The following is a 20453-nucleotide window of genomic DNA, read 5'->3' on the forward strand; positions in this document are numbered from 1 at the left end:
CCTGTCATATAGGCGGGAATGAAAAAAACACCCCATTTTGATAAATAATCTGGCTGACAACCTATTTTGGTAAATAATTTTTTTTAATTTATTTTAGTAAAAAACCCCATCCCAACCCTAAAATAGGAGAATAAATGTATTTTAGCATACTCAAACCCACGTCCTCTTGCACTGATAAATAACAATTATTTTTTTACTAGCACTTTGATATCATGATAGTATGATCGGCTGTTCTAATTAATAAATCATTTCGATACATGAACATAAACAAAATTGGAGAAATATATCATATTAAAATAATATAACGCTTCCAAGCATAAAACATATTTTTCAAAAACCAATAATTTAATTATTTTAATGCAAATAAAATATAAGTTACAACAAATAAAATAAAAACTAAACCTACTAAATCATAATCCAGCTACACAAATAAACAAATATAAAAACATCTCTGTATAGTAAAAACAATGTCCCCTGCTACCCACGTTGCAAACGGTAAAAGCTTGTAAAGAAGATAGGTGAGAGCCGTGATGGATTGGATGCCACCTTGTTAGATAGCATCCTTTGTTGTTGATATGACTTGTCAGTTACGGCATACATCCCTATACACACATGCCAAATTTTTTTAAAAAAATCAAATAGGTTACACCACTAATGTATTAAGCAACACCAATATTTTCAATACAAAAATATATATTTTTTAAATTTTTTAGTATTCTATGATAATACAAATTATACGGTGAAAAATTTTGGTGTTGTCAATTAGAATGACAACACTAATTAAAAAATATTTTTTTAATTAATCGAAATAATTGATGATCAATGAATGATGGCTGTACTTTTGATGTAGTGTCGTAACAATATAGCTATACCAAAATTTATTATTCAAATAACCCATTCTCAGTAAATAATCTACAAAACACTCAATTTTTGTAATTATTAAAACCTCATTCTCACTCACTTAAGACGATGAAAATTGAAAGGAAAAGAAAATCTTTTATTCAATATAAGAGCAATTTAAAAGAAGAAGAAGAAGCAATGTATATAAAATTTTAATGGTGGAAATGATTTTTCAAAAAGATATATTATATAAATTATTAAATGATGTAAATACCTACAAAGACTTAAAATTAATTTAGGTTTTAAGTCAATTTTCAATTTTGTATCACTAAACTGTGATAAACAAACATTAGTATTCCCATAACTACAACAAGAATACTAATATAGATACATACATCAACTCAACTCTCCAGTTGGTGCATCAAGTCTAAAGATCCGGTGCCCATTTTCACTGGCAATCCAAGGCAGATTCTAGACGATGGTGTTTCCAAGTTGTCCAGCTGCCCATGTTTTGCTGCCTCAACAATGAATTTAGAGGCTGTCTCAAAAGACACCTTGCTGAATGGTGATATTGAATCTGCTATAGCACCAAGCCTGCTCATGGGTCGATACCTTCAGGCATGGGTCATAAAATCAGCAGTAAGTGTTAGGTGCCGGATAGCCACAGCTATGCCGTAAGATGTGAAAACGTGACTGATCTCCCTAATTATGGTTCCTCTGGCTGCTTCCACTCCATACCCATTAAGCATTGCATGAATTCCATTGGAATATAAATATCTAACATCAAGTTGATCTTCCCTCTCCCGAAACGCACCTAAATCCACTCCAGCAGTGTGCAGAGCTGGTATTTTTTCCTTGTCAGATTGAGTCTTCCTTTTCTTTGGATCTCCCCCATGGTAAAACACCTGATTCTCACTGCAGTCCGTCACTCGACATCAATCAATCTTTCCAAAGCTCTGGACATAAAATCGTTTAGTCCGCGCCCTTGTTCTCGGTGCATCTGAGTCCACTCTCATCCAAGCAGCTGAAGACATTTCGTCTCAATGCGTTTTCTGCAATCTGCACAATGTTATGACAATAAAGACCAAATGTTCCATTGATCAACAAAACATACGACTTCTCAGAAAATAAAAGTATAATAAAAAGCAGGAAACTACCACCAAAGGTTAAAAAGCAAAAGCTTCAATGTTATTCAATTATTGCAGCGTATAATAAGAAAATGTCCGTCCTGTCAACTCTATTTTCAATTTATTTCATGAAGAAAGGGAACACTAGTCTTAAAAAGAATGCACACGAATGGCACAATGCTATGATGAATTCCTAGAGAACGAAGGGGAAGTACCTGAGCCAATAAAACGTGAGGTTCGTTTACCATGTCATTATCTGGTGTTTTTCTCCCTTGACATAGGCATAGATATATTCTTTAGGTTTGGACTACTACGAGAACTCTCACACATATCATCTGATCTAATCATATTGTTTTCAGTAACTACCTTCTCATCCTTGGACATGTCAATTTCACTTTCCAATTGTTCCCCTCCTGAGTCATCTTCATAGTCCATCTCATATGTAGTCTGCTGTTTCTGTTTTTGTACATCTAGACCAAGATCCTCACCTCTTTCCTCATCACCAGTATCATCACCACCATCATGCTCAGTCTCACAAGTTCTGCCTTCGCATTTTCATCTATATCATTTGAATCAGTCGGTTGAGAATCTGGCATAAAATCTTTTATGCCACTAATTCTAAAGACCAAAAGTATATGTTTCTGTATGTCATCGTCCTACTCCCTCAAAATCAGAATCTTAAAAATGTGTTCACAGTCTTCTACTGATATATCACTCTTCTTGAAATACCGACCAGGTTTGACAAGCCTAATCTTGAGTTTATAGATACTGCAAATATCACCATTGTGAACTGAAAATGGCGAGATACACACTTCCATATTCTCTAACGTATCTGCTACTGTGATTTTCTTCATCTTATTAGCAAGGCACAGGGCATCCTCCCTGGACATGAAAAATACAATAAATTAGTTATTAGCGGTAAAAGCAAACATTAAGCGAATGTTTAAAGTATCAAATCATCTAAATGATCTTATGCATCTTAATCCAAATAGATTCCTAAGTAATCCAGGAATCTTTAAAAATATGATCAAGGAGGCTAAGTAGACAAGCAATTTATAAATTTTAATCAAGCGAGACTCAACAGACTAGTGGCTAGCAACTTACTTTGTTTTCCCCTTATGCATGGGGCATGTCATGACTGGAGTCCTGAAGCAGTCATTAAGATCTCTTGCAAACGCAGGGGGTTCGTAGGATTCTGCGAACTGTGCTTTGCATTAGGCTGCGAACATCAATTCTTCTTGACTTACTTCAGTAGTCTGTGCCTGAATGTTCTGTTATTGTGCGTGTCCTTTATTCTTGCACACCTTTCTCCATGGTCAAACTACTTGTATTATATTATATATAAAACATTAATAATTTACATTTATATATTATATATAAAAATAATAATATTTAGGTAAATTACACTTTCTTTTCCGCGACAATACGTGAATTTAGCAAGTTCAAGTAGAGGGTCTTAGGCACTATACTAAATGAGTTGCCTGCTTCCATGGTCGTTCGACGCGAGATGACTTTTTCTGGGTTGTTCGAGTGCAGAGGGAGTCGCTATCGTCTTTCTAAAAGACATAGATTTTTCTGTATTGCTTTGCAGATACAAACTTGACTTCACTCACTTCGGAGACGGAAAAAGAAAAAGGGGCAAAGCTCATTCATACCCGGCATAGTATATAATTATAGTTTCTTGATCCTCAAGATGACACAACATGTAACGCCTTACATCTTCAGCGGTTTTAGGACCTCGAGCAGGATTTGTTGATCGATTTCCCTATCAGATGGCTCAAAAGTCACTTTAAAATAAAATTTATCCTATTTTTATCACTTAAAATTTTGTTTCTCAATTTAGTTAATTTAATTAAAATTTTATTTCTCAATTTAGTTAATTTAATTAAGATAATTATTCAAAGTAGTTATTGTCATTAAACATTCGGTTAATCCACAAATGGACTGCTGACATGACATATTAACTAATTGAATGACGATATGTGATATTTTTTAAGTTTTGGTTAAAGATTAGGGACCTCTATCCAATTAATCCAAAACACTTTTTTTTTTCTCTCTTTCTCTGCGCCTACCGCTTACTTACGATTAAAGAAGAAGAAGAAGCAGAGAACGAAACTTTCAAGCTAGAGCTTGTTGCCAAATTGATTGATCGTTTCAATCAAGGATTTGCAATAAATTATTTCATCAATGAAAAAACCATAAACTATATAACACTATCTATTTTTCTTTTCCCAGTACGAGCTAAATTTATGCAAGAAATGGATAGAGCATTTGAATATATATAGAGAGAAACTTGAGCCATAAACTATGGAAGGAAATTGATGAATCAGGAAAAACACAATATTGGTTTATAATTAAAAAAGGGGGGGAGCGGGAATTGGGGGATAATTTACCTTCAATTCTTAAATACAAAGTGTCGTTGAGTTTTGCAGTGTTCTTTTGGTTGAAAGTATTTGGAAGAATTCAGGAAATTCCAGCACAAGCTTAAGAGAATAAGAGAAAGTTTGTTGCTTCAAAGCTTCATCTTCTTATAAAATGCCAATAATATACAGCACAAGAAGTCTCCTACTGTTCTTTTTTTTTTTTGGATGCTGCAACTGCTTCACTTTCACCGCTCGTTCATAAGAAATTTAACATGGAATTGGTTACTAAAGAGACACCTCCTCAGAGTAAAAAGATGATACTATCAGCCGCAGAGCAACCTACCCAGAAGGGATAATTATCCATACCCGGGGAATTTTTTTTTTTTCTTTTTCTCTGTTCTTTCTCTCTGTAATTAATCCATTTCTGAGGTACAACGAGAAAAGAAAGAAAAAAAAAGTTTTAGATTAATTACATAAAGGTCCCTAGGTTTAGTCAAAAATAAAAACATTTCATGTGTCGTCATTTAATTTCTGTTAAGTGGACTAATGAGATTAGTTCGAATAATTATACTAATTAGGGTGATTAAATTGAGAAAAAAATTTAAGTGACTAAAATAGGACAAATCCTATTTTAGAGTGATCTTGATTGCAATTTACCCTAATATTTAACCAATGAAAGTATATTCGAACTCAGAAGATAAGGCGGAAGCATTGGCAAAACAGCCAAGAAAGCGCCATGGAAGGGAAGCTATCCTCCGTGGCTAAGAATTTTACTCCTTCTCCAATACAAGAGCTCTCACAGCTTGCTCAGAAATGCAACGCCATTAACCTTGCTGAGGGCTTCCCTGATTTCCCTGCTCCTCCTTGTATCAAAGAAGCTGCTGTTTCAGCCATTAATAACGATTTCAACCAGTATAGGTTTTAGTTTCTTCTTTTTTCATTCTCAGGTTTTCATTTTTCAAAAGAAAAAAAAAAGGGTACTAACTTTTAACGACTTTTGGTAATTTGAAGGCGTGTGCAAGGAATTTGCGATCAATTGGCTCTTAAAATGAAAAAAACGCATGGTTTAAACGTTAACCCTTTGACTGATATAGCTATATGCTGTGGACAATCTGAAGCATTTGCTGCCGCAATTTTCTCCAGTAGGTTTTCTTTGCAATTAATGATTTTTTTTTCTTTTTTGTTTATTTTGTCTATAATTGTAAATTATGGGTTTATATGGATAGTTATAAACCAAGGAGATGAAGTGTTGTTGTTTGATCCTTGTTATGAAACTTATGAAGGATGTATAACCCTGGCAGGAGGAATTCCTGTAAGCATTTTATTTTCACCTAATGAGAGCTGAAATTTTAAGAACATTAGCTGTATATTATGTGTAAAAGCCATTTGCAGGTATATGTGGCGCTTGAACCGCCTCAATGGACCTTGGACCCTGAAAAATTGATGAGGTCTTTCACTAGTAGAACAAAGGCTATAGTATTAAACAGGTCAGATCTTTGTTTATTCGTTTTACCGTTAAAATTCACTCTTGAAACCTTTATTAGAGGTCAGTTTTTCAGGCTTTTAAAGACAAAATATGATGCTATGAAGTTGTTGTCAGACTTGCATTTATGTTTTTGTGCTGGTGATCTTAATCTTAATGTTACTGTATGATCCTATAGATGTCCAAACTCGCTTTCTGCTGAGGTTTTTGAGGTTAGAATCCAGGTGAAGAAGTATTGAACATAAATGGCAGAAGTATGAGTAGGTTTTTAGGCTTAATTGCATGATATGTATTCTAACTACGGGCCAAATTCTAAATTGATCATAAACTTCAAATGTTTCAAACACCAATTAAGTCCTTGCGTCAATCTAACTGTTACACGATTCCATTTTTCAACACATTAAAGTTCAATGTTCAAATTGACGAAAGGACCTAATTGGAACAATAATTAAGTTTGAGGCTTTAATTGAAACGTTTTGAAGTTTAGAATTTGCCCCATAGTTTGGATTGTCTAGTGCAATTATCAGTTCTTACTAAATTTTTTTGTTGCCTTCTCTAAGAGGAAATGAACACATCAGAGGGTAGGCATGACTTGACTTGATTTGCATATGATTGGGAAATTTATTTACTAGTAACTTGAAACAAATGCTGCTTAATATGTTCTAAAAGTGTTCTGATATGAAGGGCACAGTCCACACAACCCAACTGGCAAAGTTTTCTCCAGAGACGAGCTTGAAATTATTGCTGAAGGTTGTCGCCGATGGGATTGCGTGGCTATAACAGATGAAGTACGTATACACTTGTTTATACTTGTGAAGCATTAATGAAATCAATGGTAACGAGTTTATATTTACATTTTCGTCCTTGATTGTTTTTCTGCAGGTATATGAATACATAACATATGACAACCAAAAGCATGAAACCATTGCCAAACTACCAGGAATGCAGGAGCGGACAATTATAACATCATCCTTGTCTAAAACTTTTAGTGTTACAGGTCCAAACACAAAAGCTAGCCATAGCATTTAATTCAACTCCTAAAGTGCTAAGTGCATGTTTGTATTGCCTACTATTTAGTTGTTATTTTGGATTTCGAGTTTTCACAGTTATGTTTATTCAGGATGGAGAATTGGATGGGCTATTGCTCCAGCTTCTGCTGCTTCTGCAATCCAAAACATTCATATCCGAATTACTGATTCAGCTCCAGCACCTTTCCAAGAAGCTGCCTTAACTGCTTTGAGAAGCCCCATTGAATACTTCAAAACGCTGAGAGGAGTAGGTTCAGGCAGAATGGTTTTTTTTTCCAACAAAATTATGGATTCCTTATTTGTTGAATGCAATTTAAACGTTGCTTTGATTCATTGTTCACTATGTGATTAGCAGGAATACGAGTTAAAAAGAGATTTCTGTATGAAGTTGCTCGGTTCAATCGGTTTTCGGATTCAGTTTAAGCCCCAGGGTTCCTTATTTCTGTTTGCAGAGCTTCCAAAGGATTGCTTGCTCTCTGATGTAAGTATATCTAAATGCATTAGCTTGGATTTTATATCGATTTTAAAAGGTTCTGAGTGATTTAAGTATTAGTGTCCTATTTGAAGAGCTTAATATAACATCTTACTTGAACTTGATATTATTTCCTAATTTAGTACTTAAGCTTTTGTTTTGGTTTTTTTTTTTTCAATTTGGTACCTCAACTTAACACTTTTTTCCTAATTTGGTACCTAAGCTTTTTTTCCTAATTTGATATTTAAGCTTTTTTTTTATTCAATTTGGTACATGAACTCGACACTTTCTTTCAAATTGGTACCTAAACTCTTTTTTTTTTTATCCAATTTGATATCTAAACTTGACAATTTTGTTTTCCTAATTTGATACCTAAGCTTTTTTTCTTTCGTCAATTTGGTTCATTTGCTAAATTATAAACACATTATCTATTGAATCTAACATCTTAAAAATAAAAGAGAAAGAAATAGTACCTTAAATACTTTTAACATTGTTGGTTTTTCTTAATGCATCAAATCCAAACTATTCTTACACACATGTTTTCAATTGATCCATGTGTTTCAAATATATCCCATGCTAGATCCAAACTGGCTTTTAATGCCCAACTTAAGAACTAGATTGACATACTTATATAATTCTTAAACTACTTATAACCCTAAACTCTAAAATAAATGATATTACGTGCATGCTAATCCACATAATAGCAACAACACTAATCGAGGTAAGACTTTTCTCAATAGAACTAACCATTTAACTTATATTGAGAAAACATGGTGCTTAATTCCATTATTTGTAGGTGGAATATGTGGAGGAATTGATAAAACAAGCAGGCGTAGTGGTTGTGCCAGGACGTGGATTTTTCCATGGAAATGAAAGTTGCAACTATCAAAAGAGATATATTAGGGTTGCATTCTGCAAAAGTGGAGCCACACTCAATGCTGCAGCACAGAAGTTTGGTGAGCTTATTAATGCTAAAGCTTGTCCCAAGATACTTTACTAGAGAAAATAACGCTGTTTTTTCACATTCGACCCAAGCCTGATAATAGTGGACCACTGCACTTGGAAAGTGAGTGACAAGTCACATCGTTACAGTTTACAATTCACTTTCCCTGGCCTTTTCTTTTTTTCTTTGAAAAAGGAATATCTGCCTTTCATGTTGGGATAATAAGATTTTTTTATTTTTTAAATATTTTGTTTTAGCTCCCTTATGTTTAAAATTTACTTCAATTTGATCCTTTATTCGTAGTTTTTTATTATTATTTTGATTTAGTCTTCATTTTAAATTAAATTTATTTGTATTTAATTTATGTTTTTAATATTTTTAATTATTTAATGCCGTTGTGTGTATATAATATGGTATAATTTAGTTAATTTTATTAGTTTTGATTTTGATAACTTCTTACCCTGCAAAAGCTAAGTTAATACACCCGATAACAATATTTAAATACACTAACTCCTAAAATTTATTTAATTTAAATATATGGAGTCAGACCTAACCCTTTTGTATTATCAAATAATACGACAATGGTATTAAAATGAAAAAGAAAAAGGAGTGGCTTCATCATCAGTATAATAAAAAATCTGACCCAAGAATACAAATTAATAGGTCCCAATATTATTTAAGAATTTAAGAATTTAAGAATTAATCAAATTAAAATCAGAATGAAATTAAACAAGTTTTGTATGACGTGTTTTATTTTTTCCTAAAAATATGTCTCATGTGATGCGTTTTTATTGATGTTGATTTTTTTCTCTTTAAAAACAGTGTATATCAATAAATTAAAAAAAACAACATAATTTCTCAATTAATTTTGTTTATTCACATAAATCAGCCATAATAAAATAATCTGACCCAAGAAAAAAGTCAATAATTGAATGGGTCCAAATATGATTTAAGAAGTAATATTAAACACACCTTTAATGTAGGCAGAACACGTTTTTTTTAATATAAAATTTTAATATAAGGAAACAAAATTATTCAAACTTAATTAATAATGATAAAGATGGACGGCTAGTGGGCCATACTATTTTCCCTCCATCATTTTAATCTGCTTATATACCATTACTGTAAAAAAAAACAAATCTAGTTTAAATATTACTATGCGTTCAAGTTTTAATTAGTTTTCTTTAAAAAAATATTATTACTTAGATATATAAATTTCTATTTGAAATAAATCAAATAATTAATCATATAAGATTATATCACATTCACAAAACGAGTGAAATAAATTATGCAAAAAATATATATTGATTAAAAGTTTACGTAAAAATAAATAAATTTTTATTAAAATATTAAAATTAAGTGCCTAAAAGTACGGACATCTTATGTTCAAATTAATTTTATTATGTATTGAATTTTATTAATTTCATATAAAATCATCTTAGAAAGATAAAATATACTCATGATGATATAACTTATTTATAAAAATAATAAAATTTTAATAATTTTTTAATTAAGTTAGTGTCTCATTAACTCCTCATGATATTAATATAATTAAAAGTTTAAATAATACTATGAATATAGAATAGGTGGATTTACATACACACCATTACTTTAAATTATATTATAACAAATTTATCATAAAAATAATAAAAATATCATTCAATATAATTCTAATTACATTCTTTTGAACATATATTCTTTATTATTAGATATACGTGAATTGATTCTTAATTTAATTGATATTAAAATTGTTGTCAATATAGGAGAATATGTGTTGGTGTGATTTAAAGTATATTATTCTTCTATTCTAAATTAAGGTTGGAGGAATTATGAATATTTATTGGAATTATGGATAATTATTTCTGTTAACACAATCCAGTAATTCTGAGATAATGATGCATCAGATTCCCTTAAAATTACATAGAAATATTTAACTCTAATGCTTACATGCTCAAATTGATTTTTTCCCAACATTAGACAATGAAAGAAGCCAGTTTTTGAATCAGTTTCATAGAAGTTTCAGACTCATGAGCCAAAATATGAAACGCATGATCTTCTCCTTCGATCTCCACTAACTCCATTAATTCACCTTTCCACCCACTTTTCTTCACTGCATGATAATATGAAACCCCTCTGTCTCTCACAAAATCCTTTTCTGCAACAGTAATAAGCAGCCTTGAACATCCTAGTCCAGCCAAGCTCGGACCCCCTTCAACAACTGGGTTCAACATTGGGTTATCAATGCCACCAGGTGCTTCAGGGTACACCAAGTGCCAAATCATGTATGTTGCTAGCTTCTCCCGTTCTTCATTGTTCTTAATCTCCGACCCAATTGGCTTTGAACCCCAAAAATAAGGATGTGTTAAAAAAGCTCCTTTGATTTTAACACCATTTAAACCCTCTGCACCAGCTCTCAATAGTATATTGTGAGCAAGGTTGGCCCCTGCGCTGTCACCACCGACATAAAGTCGATCAAAATCAACATAAGTTGATAACCAAGGTTCATCTTTTAAACCACCATCAATAGAATGGGAAGCGACCCATTGAAGGCCAGTCCAACAATCTTCATAACCAATAGGGAGAGGGTGTTCAGGGGCTAGCCTAAACTCGATCGAAATAACAACAGCGTTGGCTTGTTTAGCCAACCTGTTCATGTACTTGGTTTCAACAAAAGAGAAAGCTGATTCAAAGCAAAAGCCTCCGCCATGAAAATAGACTAACAGAGGAACTTTTGGGGATTGTTCGACGTGTTTAGGTAAGTAAATTCTAGCTGAAATTGGTGGGCTTTTTGAAACAACGATGTCTTTAGATGAGACCCCAGTTTCAGGGTCTTCATTAGAAGGTGGGACAATGGGTGAATCAACTAATCGGTCAACTGAGCCATCTTTGTAAACTCGGATATAAGGGAGAACCTCGGTGGCTAGTTCTTTGACATTGGAATCCATATTAAAACTGGTGAAAAATTGAAGTGTTTATAGGAAAGGAAGTTGTGAAATGAAAAGAGAAAACAGCAATTCTTTTTGCTTAAGGTTTTGCTCGGTGGATTTGAGTGCTAAAACCCCACCCTATGACACGATTTATAAAGACTAGTGAAGCCAACAATGATTTTGCAGCCGAATTTCACTATTGAAATAATAGGTAAATTTGTGTTTTAATCATTTAATTAAAAATTATAATTTAATCATTTAATTATTTAAAACAATTTATTTAAATCACTAAATTATTTAAAAAAATTATTTAAGTCACATTATCATTTTAGTTTTTATTCTCTTAAAACCACAATGTGTTTGTTTGTAGAATAAAAAAATAAACAAAAATTATTTTTATATATATAATTTATTTTTTTATTTTTATTTTTGTAATTTTCACTTAAAACGTTTTAGATTAACTTCAAATTATAGGCTTCTCTATAAACGGAATCTCACCGTACTTCTTAATACGCTTTTTTTCTAACTTACGAAGATCTTTGTTATGAAAAAAGAAAGTAATGATTTATTGCCATTGCCAAGAATCACCAATAATAACGCACACTAACAAGATAGCTCGATTTTTTTTTTTTTATATTAGTTATATATAATTTAAGTCTTTTATTTTCTTCGGTTGAATTGTTAATTCAATTATTAATATTATTAAATTTATATATTACATTTAAATAAAAAATCACTCATTTAATAATCGGGTAATAAAAATTAACTTATAATAAACTTAAATTTAATAAAATTTAACAATGTTGATTATTTGACTTATATTTTAAATTTAAAATGTAAAAAATTCTCACAATAAATAATTAAAATTCATAATGATTTTATTGATCTTATTTTGAATACTTCAATTAAATAAAATTATTTTTTATATTTTATTTAAACAACTAGTAAAGCCAAGGTTTTTACTAAAATAGGACAAAAAAATAAAAAAGTCAAAATAATACAAAGAAAAAATTATGTACCAAAATGGTACATTTGGGGTGGTGCCACCTATGGCAAAGGCATGACCACCCCATGTCAAATAAAAAATTACTGTTGTTGCCTGTCAAATTGCGGCATAGGACTGAAATGAAATAATATAAAGTATTTAGGGACCTGTTATGAAATTATTCCATTTAGAATGGCTGGTGAAAAAAAAGGGAACCAAACTTTAAATATGGCTAATTTCCTTGTTAGCCCTCTTTATTTATTATTTTCTTTTTATTCTCCTTCAACTCATTATATTATTTTTAAACAAGCCCTTAACCTATTTTTGTAGTTAAATAAGCCCTTAACTTATAATTTTTACTCATAAAAGGTCTTTATTTTAATATTAAAGTAAATATATTTTGAATTTCAAGCTTTTATCTTAATTTTTGTTGATGCAATGAAAATTATATACACTTTAACATCAACATAAAATCTAAAAAGTAATCAAAATTTTTGAAAGAGTAGTTAAGAATATCATGTATATAAGCACTCTCAAGAAATTTTAAAATTTTATTTTTATTTAATAAACTATTCACATCAACATAAAATGTGAATTAGTTTATATTTTTAAATAGCTTTACTTTGGGTAAAATATATTTACTTTAATATTAAAATGAATGACTTTTATAAGTCAAAACCATAAGTTAATAGCTTATTTAACTATAAAAATAAGTTAAGAGCTTTTAAAGGGGAATAAAAATAATAATAAATAAAAAAGGCTAACAAGGCAATTAGCTATATTTAAAGTTTAGTGCCGCACACAGTCAGGCGACACCCTTTCCCTAAATGGAACAATTCCATAACAGATCCCTGAATACTTTATATTATTACATTTCAATCCTGTGCCACAATTTGACAAGCAGCAATAGTAATTTTTGATTTGACGTAAAATATGACCACGTCTCTGCCATAAGCTGCACCACCCCAAATGTACCTTTTTAGTACATAGTTTTTGCTTTGTATTATTTTGACATTTTTTTTTATTTTTTTTTGTCCTATTTTAGTAAAAAATCCGTAAAGCCACCACACGACCTAATAATATAATCTGAAAATAAAATAAATATAAAAAGTGTCAATAAAGCCTTAGCACAATAAAAACAGGATTGCCTATCCAAATTTGAAACTCACCACAATTAAAATGTAGGTATCCGATTTCCTAACTCTTACCATGAACTTTCTGTGACGTATGAGTTTTGGTTCAAAGTCTAAGACGGTTTACATTGACATTGTACAAGCCTGGTAGTTCTCATTCAACTAACCTTGTTCAATCATTCTCAGATCTCAGCTTTTACACATTAAAATCATGCATGCATTCGAATTTCTGGCATAAAAAGAACCGTGCAACTGCTCAAACCTGACAAAAGCATTTTCAATGAGGGCCGACTCCGAAAGTACTTTCGATACATTTATATCTAACAACCAACACATTACATGATATTCTCCAAACATCTAAGAACAATGAATCAAAGAAGAAACTAATGCTTTTTGCTCTACAGGCAAATGATTATGAACCACGCTACAAATAACCAATTAGAACCTTCAATCGGCTCCACAACATCGAAGAGATCGGATCTGACTACTTTCTGTACAACAAACCTAGCTAGAGATCAGGAGTTAAAAAGACCCAGCCTTCTATAGCCGCAGTTTATGTGGGTTAGGTTTTGTAAGTGCTTTAGCAAAGTAATTGCGAATCTCGGGAACTATTCGCTGGATTAGATGCAAGTGCCTGCAATTTATTCAGCACGCGTTGGAATTTTCAGCAGTTGCATAAGCGTTTTACTCCTACAGCAAATATTCATGAAGCAAAAAAAAAAAAATGCCACAAACAAGGGCCTTCTGAAATTTCCATCAACTGACGAAATGAGGAGTAGACAAAACAATAAAAACGCAATGCTCAATACTATATGATCTTTTGACATACAATTCAATTACTAATGAAGGGCAGGGACATGGCAAGTTGATTTAAGTACATACCCGGGTCTTGCACTCAATTTATCAAAATGCTCCAAGATAAATAAAATGCAAGTGTGCCTCAAGGATATTGCATGAAAAGCTTCAGACAGCTCATACATGCTTGAAACATTTTCAAGCGATATATCCTTCAATGTAAACATAAATAATCAGATTCCAATTCGCAATTTAAAGGCCAAAAAAGGATTTGAAATATCTAAACACAACCTTTTCAGCTCACCTGTGCAATGGTATATTCGCAAAGTCGCTTAAGTCCCTCCAAAAGATATTGATCAGCTGCTCTGAGCAGATCTTGTGCAATATCCAAAGTAACATCTACTGATCCAGTATATATAAATCTGTACAAAGAATAAAATCGAGTAAATAAAATCGATGTACATCCAATGTATATGCATCTGGACCAAAGAAAGAATTGTCCTACCTCATCATCAACTCAAAAACCTCCCATTTGATGTTAGGAATTTCAATATCCCTTGCATCTTTTTCCTGCAACACGAGGAATTAAAAAAAGAACATCATGTAGCTTGACAACATAATTTCTGTCCTGTATTAAGTGCTAAAAGTTTAAAGCTAATGTGATAATAAGAGTACGAGCAATCTCATATTTCTTAAAAAAGAAAAATAGAATGCCACTAATTACAACTGAAAAAGCCCAAGTTCAAAAAAAAAAAAAAAAAAGACGATTTTGGAGGACACCCAGAATCATCAGAAATAAAGGACTGTATCTCATATCAGCTGCAAGATAAAGCAATACTACATGGAGTCTCCTAGTTGTTAAAGGTACTAGAATAAAAGTTCTCACCCCAAAGCCACAAATGAAGGTAGCCTTCAACCCTCTTGAGAAGAGGAGAAACAAGCAACTTGAACATTAAAAGGATGCAAAAGGGAACTCACCCGGTAACCGCCATCAAACATAGCACGAAATGCATCTGAAGAAGCAAGCAGACAGATTCTGTGAGCATAGAACCGTCTACCTGCAAGATAAAATAAATTATCTTAGTTACAACAAATGGCCATTTTTGACATGTCACCGACTATTTCCCCGTAGCAAGCATCAGAACCATAGGTAAGCAGATCGTATAACCTTCAACTAGGAAGGTAACATCAGACAATGTAGCGCTGTTCACATATTGCTCCCCCAAATAGACCTGCATGAGAATTGCATGTTATAACAGGAAATTGCATAGAACTTTCATAAGCAGGAACTATTCTCCTCATACCAATTACAAGAATGTTGTTGATCTACCCTTACAATTTGAAACACTTATACAACGGCATTTGGAAAAAGCAAGAATAAGAATTTCTATGGGTAAGCTCTTAAATTCCATGTTCTCCTAATTTCCATTTCAGTTTATAACTCAAGGTCTTCAAATTAAAACCCATAATCCAATAAGATGCACCACAAAAAACCACTTCATCATTGTCATATTTGGTAAGGATGCCACATCCACATAGAAAGTTCATAAGGTTAGTCCTATACCACCCATGAACCTTAGGTTATGATATTAAATGCAATCCATCATAGATCTAGCCTTGCAATAATTATGAAACAGGATATGGCCATACAAAACACCATTTTCTTCGAATGACGTAAATTCAGGCAATGGAAATGCATGACATAGACGAAATAACTTTACAAACTAACCTGTGGTGTTGGAGAAGGGGGAGCTGCATCCATAGGAGAAAGCGTCATAGCTTTGTTGGACAACTTGTACAGAGCTACAGCACCATCAAGTTGCTGTTTAGTGCTAGTAGAACCAAGAAGCCCAAGAAGCAGTTCAAGTCCTGCAAGAAAACACAGCACAATCAGCCTCTCAGAGCAACAAAACATTTTATGCTCCATTAATAGAGTATGCTACTTATAATTGCACATAATAAAGAATATGAGTAACTGAGGAAAGGGAAAAGAATATGACCATTATTATCAATGAATATGGTTCTCTGGTCATCAGGGGAACAAAGATAAGCTAGAGCCAAAGCCACTCGTCTTTGGACTGGCTTCTCCGCTATGCGCATCAGATAAAGCAAATGGTTCAAAACCTACAAAAGATAAACCAAAATCTGAGTTTATAAAGACAAATTTAACAAGGCCTAAAACAGAAAGGGCGTAGAAAAGCAAGACATTTCTTTAGTCCAAATAAATAAAGGAAAAGGGTAGTTAAAGCAACAAAAATGCTTACTCGCCCATGAATCTTCTCCTCTAGTCTTTTCAATGTCTTGGCTACACAGTCTTTTGTTGCCTGAAAAGTACCATCACCAATAATATTAAATCGGTTAAGGAAAAATAAAAACACAGCAAAGAGTTAGAGAAGCTTTGTTTTCTTATGGATATTATGCAGCAGCAACTAAGAGACTAATAGCATGGAAACTAAGAGAGCAAAAGGTAACATCTAAAAGGATTGACATACTTGAACAATAAACTCTCCATCTTGCAGCCGTTGGACACCCCCCACCCTAATAAAATCGGATACATTATCCTATGGGAGAGAAGAATATTAATTAACACAGTGTACCACAACCCCAAAAATTAAGTCCAAGCAGTCTTTTAAGGTTGATAACTATCACACACTACCATACCTCATTATCCGCAAGACCATAAAGAGCAAATGCAGCATTGTGTTGCAAAGATCCATTCTTCGAATCTAGAAGCTTCAACAAAGGGACCAAACCACCACTATGCGCAATACCAGCTTGGTTGTGTGTATCCTGCAATCAAAACTATATTTTAGTGACAGAGATATCTACTAGTTCCAGCTTACGAAGAAAGGAAATTTAGTAAAGTTTCTCAGAAGCAACAGTAAACAGAAACCTCACAAACAAGAAAAACCAAAGAGAAACACAAAGAAAATGAGCCCCTTATGTGCAATGCAGAGGAGCAAGGTTTTCTTAAGATATCATGCAGAAAAAAAATTATATGCAAACATGCATGCTGAAACTTGTCAGAGGCAGGATACTTAAAAGAGTGGAAAACAAGGGATGCATATAGGCTACATTCCCACAAAGCCATGATAATTACACTATGTACAACAATTGCAAAACCAAGAGAACAAGCAGTTAGATTTACAGATTATACAACAAATTTTGTGTTAGAAACTGGCAGGAACTCATAAACTAATTTTATTTAAAATGCAAATATTTTGAGTAGAGATAAGAAACCACATTATTATCTCAGAAAGCATCAACAAGATTAGCAGACAAAAGCCGTTAAGCATCTTTTACAGCACTAATAATAGCTTGAAATTTTACAGCAGAGAAAATAAGAATAATAACCTGTGCCAACCTCCCCAAAGCAAAGGTCGACATCTCTTTCAGCTGTACATCAGGAGAGTGAAGCATTTCAATCAAGGGTCGGACAGCACCTCTTTGTACAATATGAACCTGCAAAATCCAAAGCAGCTTAGGTCAAAAAAGGAGAAATGATGAACAATTAAGGTGAAGGGAATGAAATTATATGTACAGCACAAAGACCAGTGCTTGTCCTAATCATCACAAGGACAGAGGCACTCACATATAAAGCTAAATTCATTCAAATATTAGGACAGTAAATCCAGAGCCAATAATCATTTATTCATCATGCATCCCCTAATTGACAAATAGAGCCAGGAACAGGCATCTTAACAGTAGCTAAGTATGAAGAGAAAGTACAGTCTTCACCTTGCAATCAGAATCAGTTGCAGCAAATTGTCCAAGCAATAAAGCTGCCTCCCTTTGGCTCTCCGAGCAGCAGGAGCTGTTTTCCAATAAAAGGTTAGTTAATAAAAAATGAGAAACCAGGATAAATTGCAGATCAAAAGAGCAGCCCCAAAGTATCAAATAACCAGGTTAAAAGTAAAACAAGTGAAAGAAAGAAGAAACCAAATTAAACATACTTAAGCAAACCAATGACAGGTTGCAGAGCCCCCACAGCAAGAACTTCTTTTTTTATGTTTGGTGACGAATGCACCAGATTGCCAATCACACCAACCTACAAGCCATTTGAGAAACTTTTTGATGCAACAGCTGGTATAATGATGCCAAACCCAATAGAATTTTCCTAAAGGTCATCTTATGCTAAAATATGTTGCTCCTACTCTTGAATTTTCTTAAAGTACCCATGTTTGACACATATGCAGACATGGGTGTGAGGATAAAATCCTTCAAGGAATCTCCAAATACATGGAAATCTTGAAAAAAATAAAAAGTTAGCATACTAGTGACGGACATATACCCATGTCCGCCACCTCTCTCCTTAGTCCAAGTAACATAAACAATAAGAATCCTACCGCTTCATAGTGTATAGCAGCATCCTCTGATCTTAGCATTAAGATGAGAGTAGGTAGAGCATTGCATTCAACAATCTGCAAAACCATAGTATTCACTCCATTAACGAGCATTGAAGACGATTTTATCCAATCCAACTTCCAAAGGCAGATCTGTTACCTGATTCTTGTTTTCATCGTTTTTGAATGCTAGGGTTCGTAATGCACCAGCAGCTGCTCTTTGCACCTTAGTATCAGTAAATTCAAGCAACTCGACAAGAGGTGGAATCCCACCTTCCATTCTGTCAAACAAATCAAAGATAATTACTAGAACAAACAAGGAGCTACGAAAAATAACTTAGTTAAAACTGCACAATTTAGCAAACCTGACACGCGTTTTAATGCTGCTATTCTCATGAGCAAGGTTGGTGAGAGCATCAGCTGCTCTTCTAATGACACTGATCACAGCGCGAGAAATAGAACTATCCTTGTGTCGCCGCAACAAATTCACAAGATGCGACAAAGCCCCTGAATCGACTATAAGTTGCTGATGTTCTGGCTGTTATCAACAAAGGCAATGAACAACTTAGCAGATTCATTGATCAAACAGAGTGAACATATTACCATTAATAGCAGGAACATAAATCATGCAAGCCAAGAAATATACCCGACTCTATACATAGACAAGAATTAGTTGTTCAGCAATGAAACCAACAACCTAATTCTCCGTAGAATTTTCTTCTCAGTGATAATATGAATAGAAACCATTATATGACAGATCATTCATTCCCCCCCACCCTTTTTTCCTATAACAGCCTATATATTAGCCCAACTCAAACTTTCTCAAAGTTTAACTTGTGCTATCATCTAACACAGTTTCAATAGAGAAAAAATTTTATAAAGAACCTCAGATATTTTCTAATGCTACTGAAAGGAAAATTAAAAAAAGAAAAAAACCATGCATATCTCGAAGCAAGTAAACTTCCAATAAATAATTCAAAACATAAATTACAGTAACTACGAAACAGAAGTATATAAAATAATGGTAACAAGTATTTTTTTATATATAAAAGAGAAATATTCAGTAAAATCACCTTTACGGCAAGCAGCCCCAATGCAAAAGCACTTCCTTTTTCAACCTCGTGCTCGAAAGGCTTCGGGCTTCCGTCGCCGTCCTCGCATGGCGGCGCTTGCAGATGTTTCACTAGAGCCGGAACAGCACCACCTTCAACGATCACATTAACAACCTCCTCTGCCGAAAAAAAAAAGAAACACAAAAGTAAGATCATTAGCGTTAATCCTGAAATTCAAAAACAGTAAAAATCCAACCCAAATAAAAAGCCAAGAGATAGAAAAAAGAACGAGATCGGAATTCGGAACTTGAAGATTTAAAAAATTTACCGTTCTTGGCAAGCTCAGCGAGCACGTGAGTGGAACGCTTGGCAGCAGAGCGATCAGATTCGCGCCAAGTGAAGGCGGATTCGAGTACGGTAACCTGAGCGGTAACTTCGGCCAAGAGGGCACGGCGCGCGGCGCCGGTAGGGAGAGAGATTTCACGGTCCTCTTGAATTTCTTCTTCCAGTTTCCGTTTTTGCCCCTTCCGTTCAGGGAGGCCCTGGTCCTCCGAACGCTGAAGCTCCATCAAGAAGGATTAAAGAATGGACTTGCGAGAGAAAGAGAGAGAGAGAGGTGTTATCGGAAATGAGAAGCGTGATTTGACACACACACAGAGACTAGATCAGGGGTATTTTGGATATTTAGTAAAACAGGAAGCTTTTTCATTCTTTTTCTTCCCTTTTCTTTTCTTTTTCTTTTCCCTTTTTCTTTTTCTCTAAAATGAAAATGAAAGATTAATGGCCGATTTAAACCGGCCTTACCAGGGCCTCTGTTTTTATGTTAACCTTTTATGGTATAATGTCTAATTTAATTTTTAATGTGTATATTTTTACTAATTTAATTTTTATTATTCTTTTATTAAATTTCACCTCAAACTTTTAAACATGGTAGTTTATATGTCTTTTGTACTATTTATTTT

At 33.3% G+C, this 20453-nt stretch overlaps 3 protein-coding genes and 1 long non-coding RNA gene across 8 annotated transcripts; 1 reads left to right on the plus strand and 3 right to left on the minus strand.

Annotated features, from left to right (window-relative positions):
- Window positions 1-1068: 1068 nt before the first annotated feature.
- On the minus strand, window positions 1069-4819 carry LOC108456161 (uncharacterized). Its single transcript, XR_001866869.2, has 4 exons — window positions 4361-4819; window positions 3072-3732; window positions 2183-2849; window positions 1069-1899 (listed from the first exon to the last, which is right to left on the minus strand). It is a non-coding gene; the product is annotated as an uncharacterized LOC108456161 (long non-coding RNA).
- Window positions 4820-4944: 125 nt separating this feature from the next.
- LOC108454528 (uncharacterized) lies at window positions 4945-8601 on the plus strand. Of its 4 annotated transcripts, none has more exons than XM_053019305.1 (9): window positions 4946-5248; window positions 5342-5472; window positions 5557-5642; window positions 5723-5817; window positions 6505-6601; window positions 6696-6810; window positions 6934-7088; window positions 7194-7322; window positions 8110-8601. In XM_053019305.1, exons 1-9 carry the CDS (start codon window positions 5067-5069, stop codon window positions 8311-8313), a joined length of 1194 nt encoding a protein of 397 aa, XP_052875265.1. In that variant the 5' UTR covers window positions 4946-5066; the 3' UTR covers window positions 8314-8601. The 4 variants fall into 4 exon arrangements, with proteins under 4 accessions (XP_052875263.1, XP_052875264.1, XP_052875265.1 ...); XM_017753021.2 differs by having other exon boundaries at window positions 7197-7322; XM_053019303.1 differs by having other exon boundaries at window positions 4945-5248; window positions 5342-5642.
- Window positions 8602-10092: 1491 nt separating this feature from the next.
- Window positions 10093-11342, minus strand: LOC108455863 (2-hydroxyisoflavanone dehydratase-like). Its single transcript, XM_017754429.2, has one exon. The coding sequence runs from the start codon at window positions 11199-11201 to the stop codon at window positions 10230-10232; it is 972 nt and encodes a 323-aa protein (XP_017609918.1). The 5' UTR covers window positions 11202-11342; the 3' UTR covers window positions 10093-10229.
- Window positions 11343-13495: 2153 nt separating this feature from the next.
- LOC108457329 (ARM REPEAT PROTEIN INTERACTING WITH ABF2-like) lies at window positions 13496-20331 on the minus strand. Of its 2 annotated transcripts, XM_017756333.2 has the most exons (19): window positions 19820-20331; window positions 19513-19670; window positions 18805-18977; window positions 18600-18720; window positions 18443-18517; window positions 18050-18144; window positions 17835-17910; window positions 17451-17558; window positions 16758-16886; window positions 16589-16657; window positions 16361-16420; window positions 16097-16220; window positions 15826-15965; window positions 15265-15328; window positions 15075-15154; window positions 14602-14666; window positions 14401-14518; window positions 14184-14308; window positions 13496-13935 (listed from the first exon to the last, which is right to left on the minus strand). In XM_017756333.2, exons 1-19 carry the CDS (start codon window positions 20058-20060, stop codon window positions 13842-13844), a joined length of 2115 nt encoding a protein of 704 aa, XP_017611822.1. In that variant the 5' UTR covers window positions 20061-20331; the 3' UTR covers window positions 13496-13841. The 2 variants fall into 2 exon arrangements, with proteins under 2 accessions (XP_017611822.1, XP_017611823.1); XM_017756334.2 differs by lacking the exon at window positions 16589-16657 and having other exon boundaries at window positions 19820-20330.
- Window positions 20332-20453: the final 122 nt, after the last annotated feature.

The sequence above is a fragment of the Gossypium arboreum genome, chromosome 9 (assembly GCF_025698485.1).
Source record: "Gossypium arboreum isolate Shixiya-1 chromosome 9, ASM2569848v2, whole genome shotgun sequence".
Lineage (NCBI taxonomy): Eukaryota > Viridiplantae > Streptophyta > Magnoliopsida > Malvales > Malvaceae > Gossypium > Gossypium arboreum.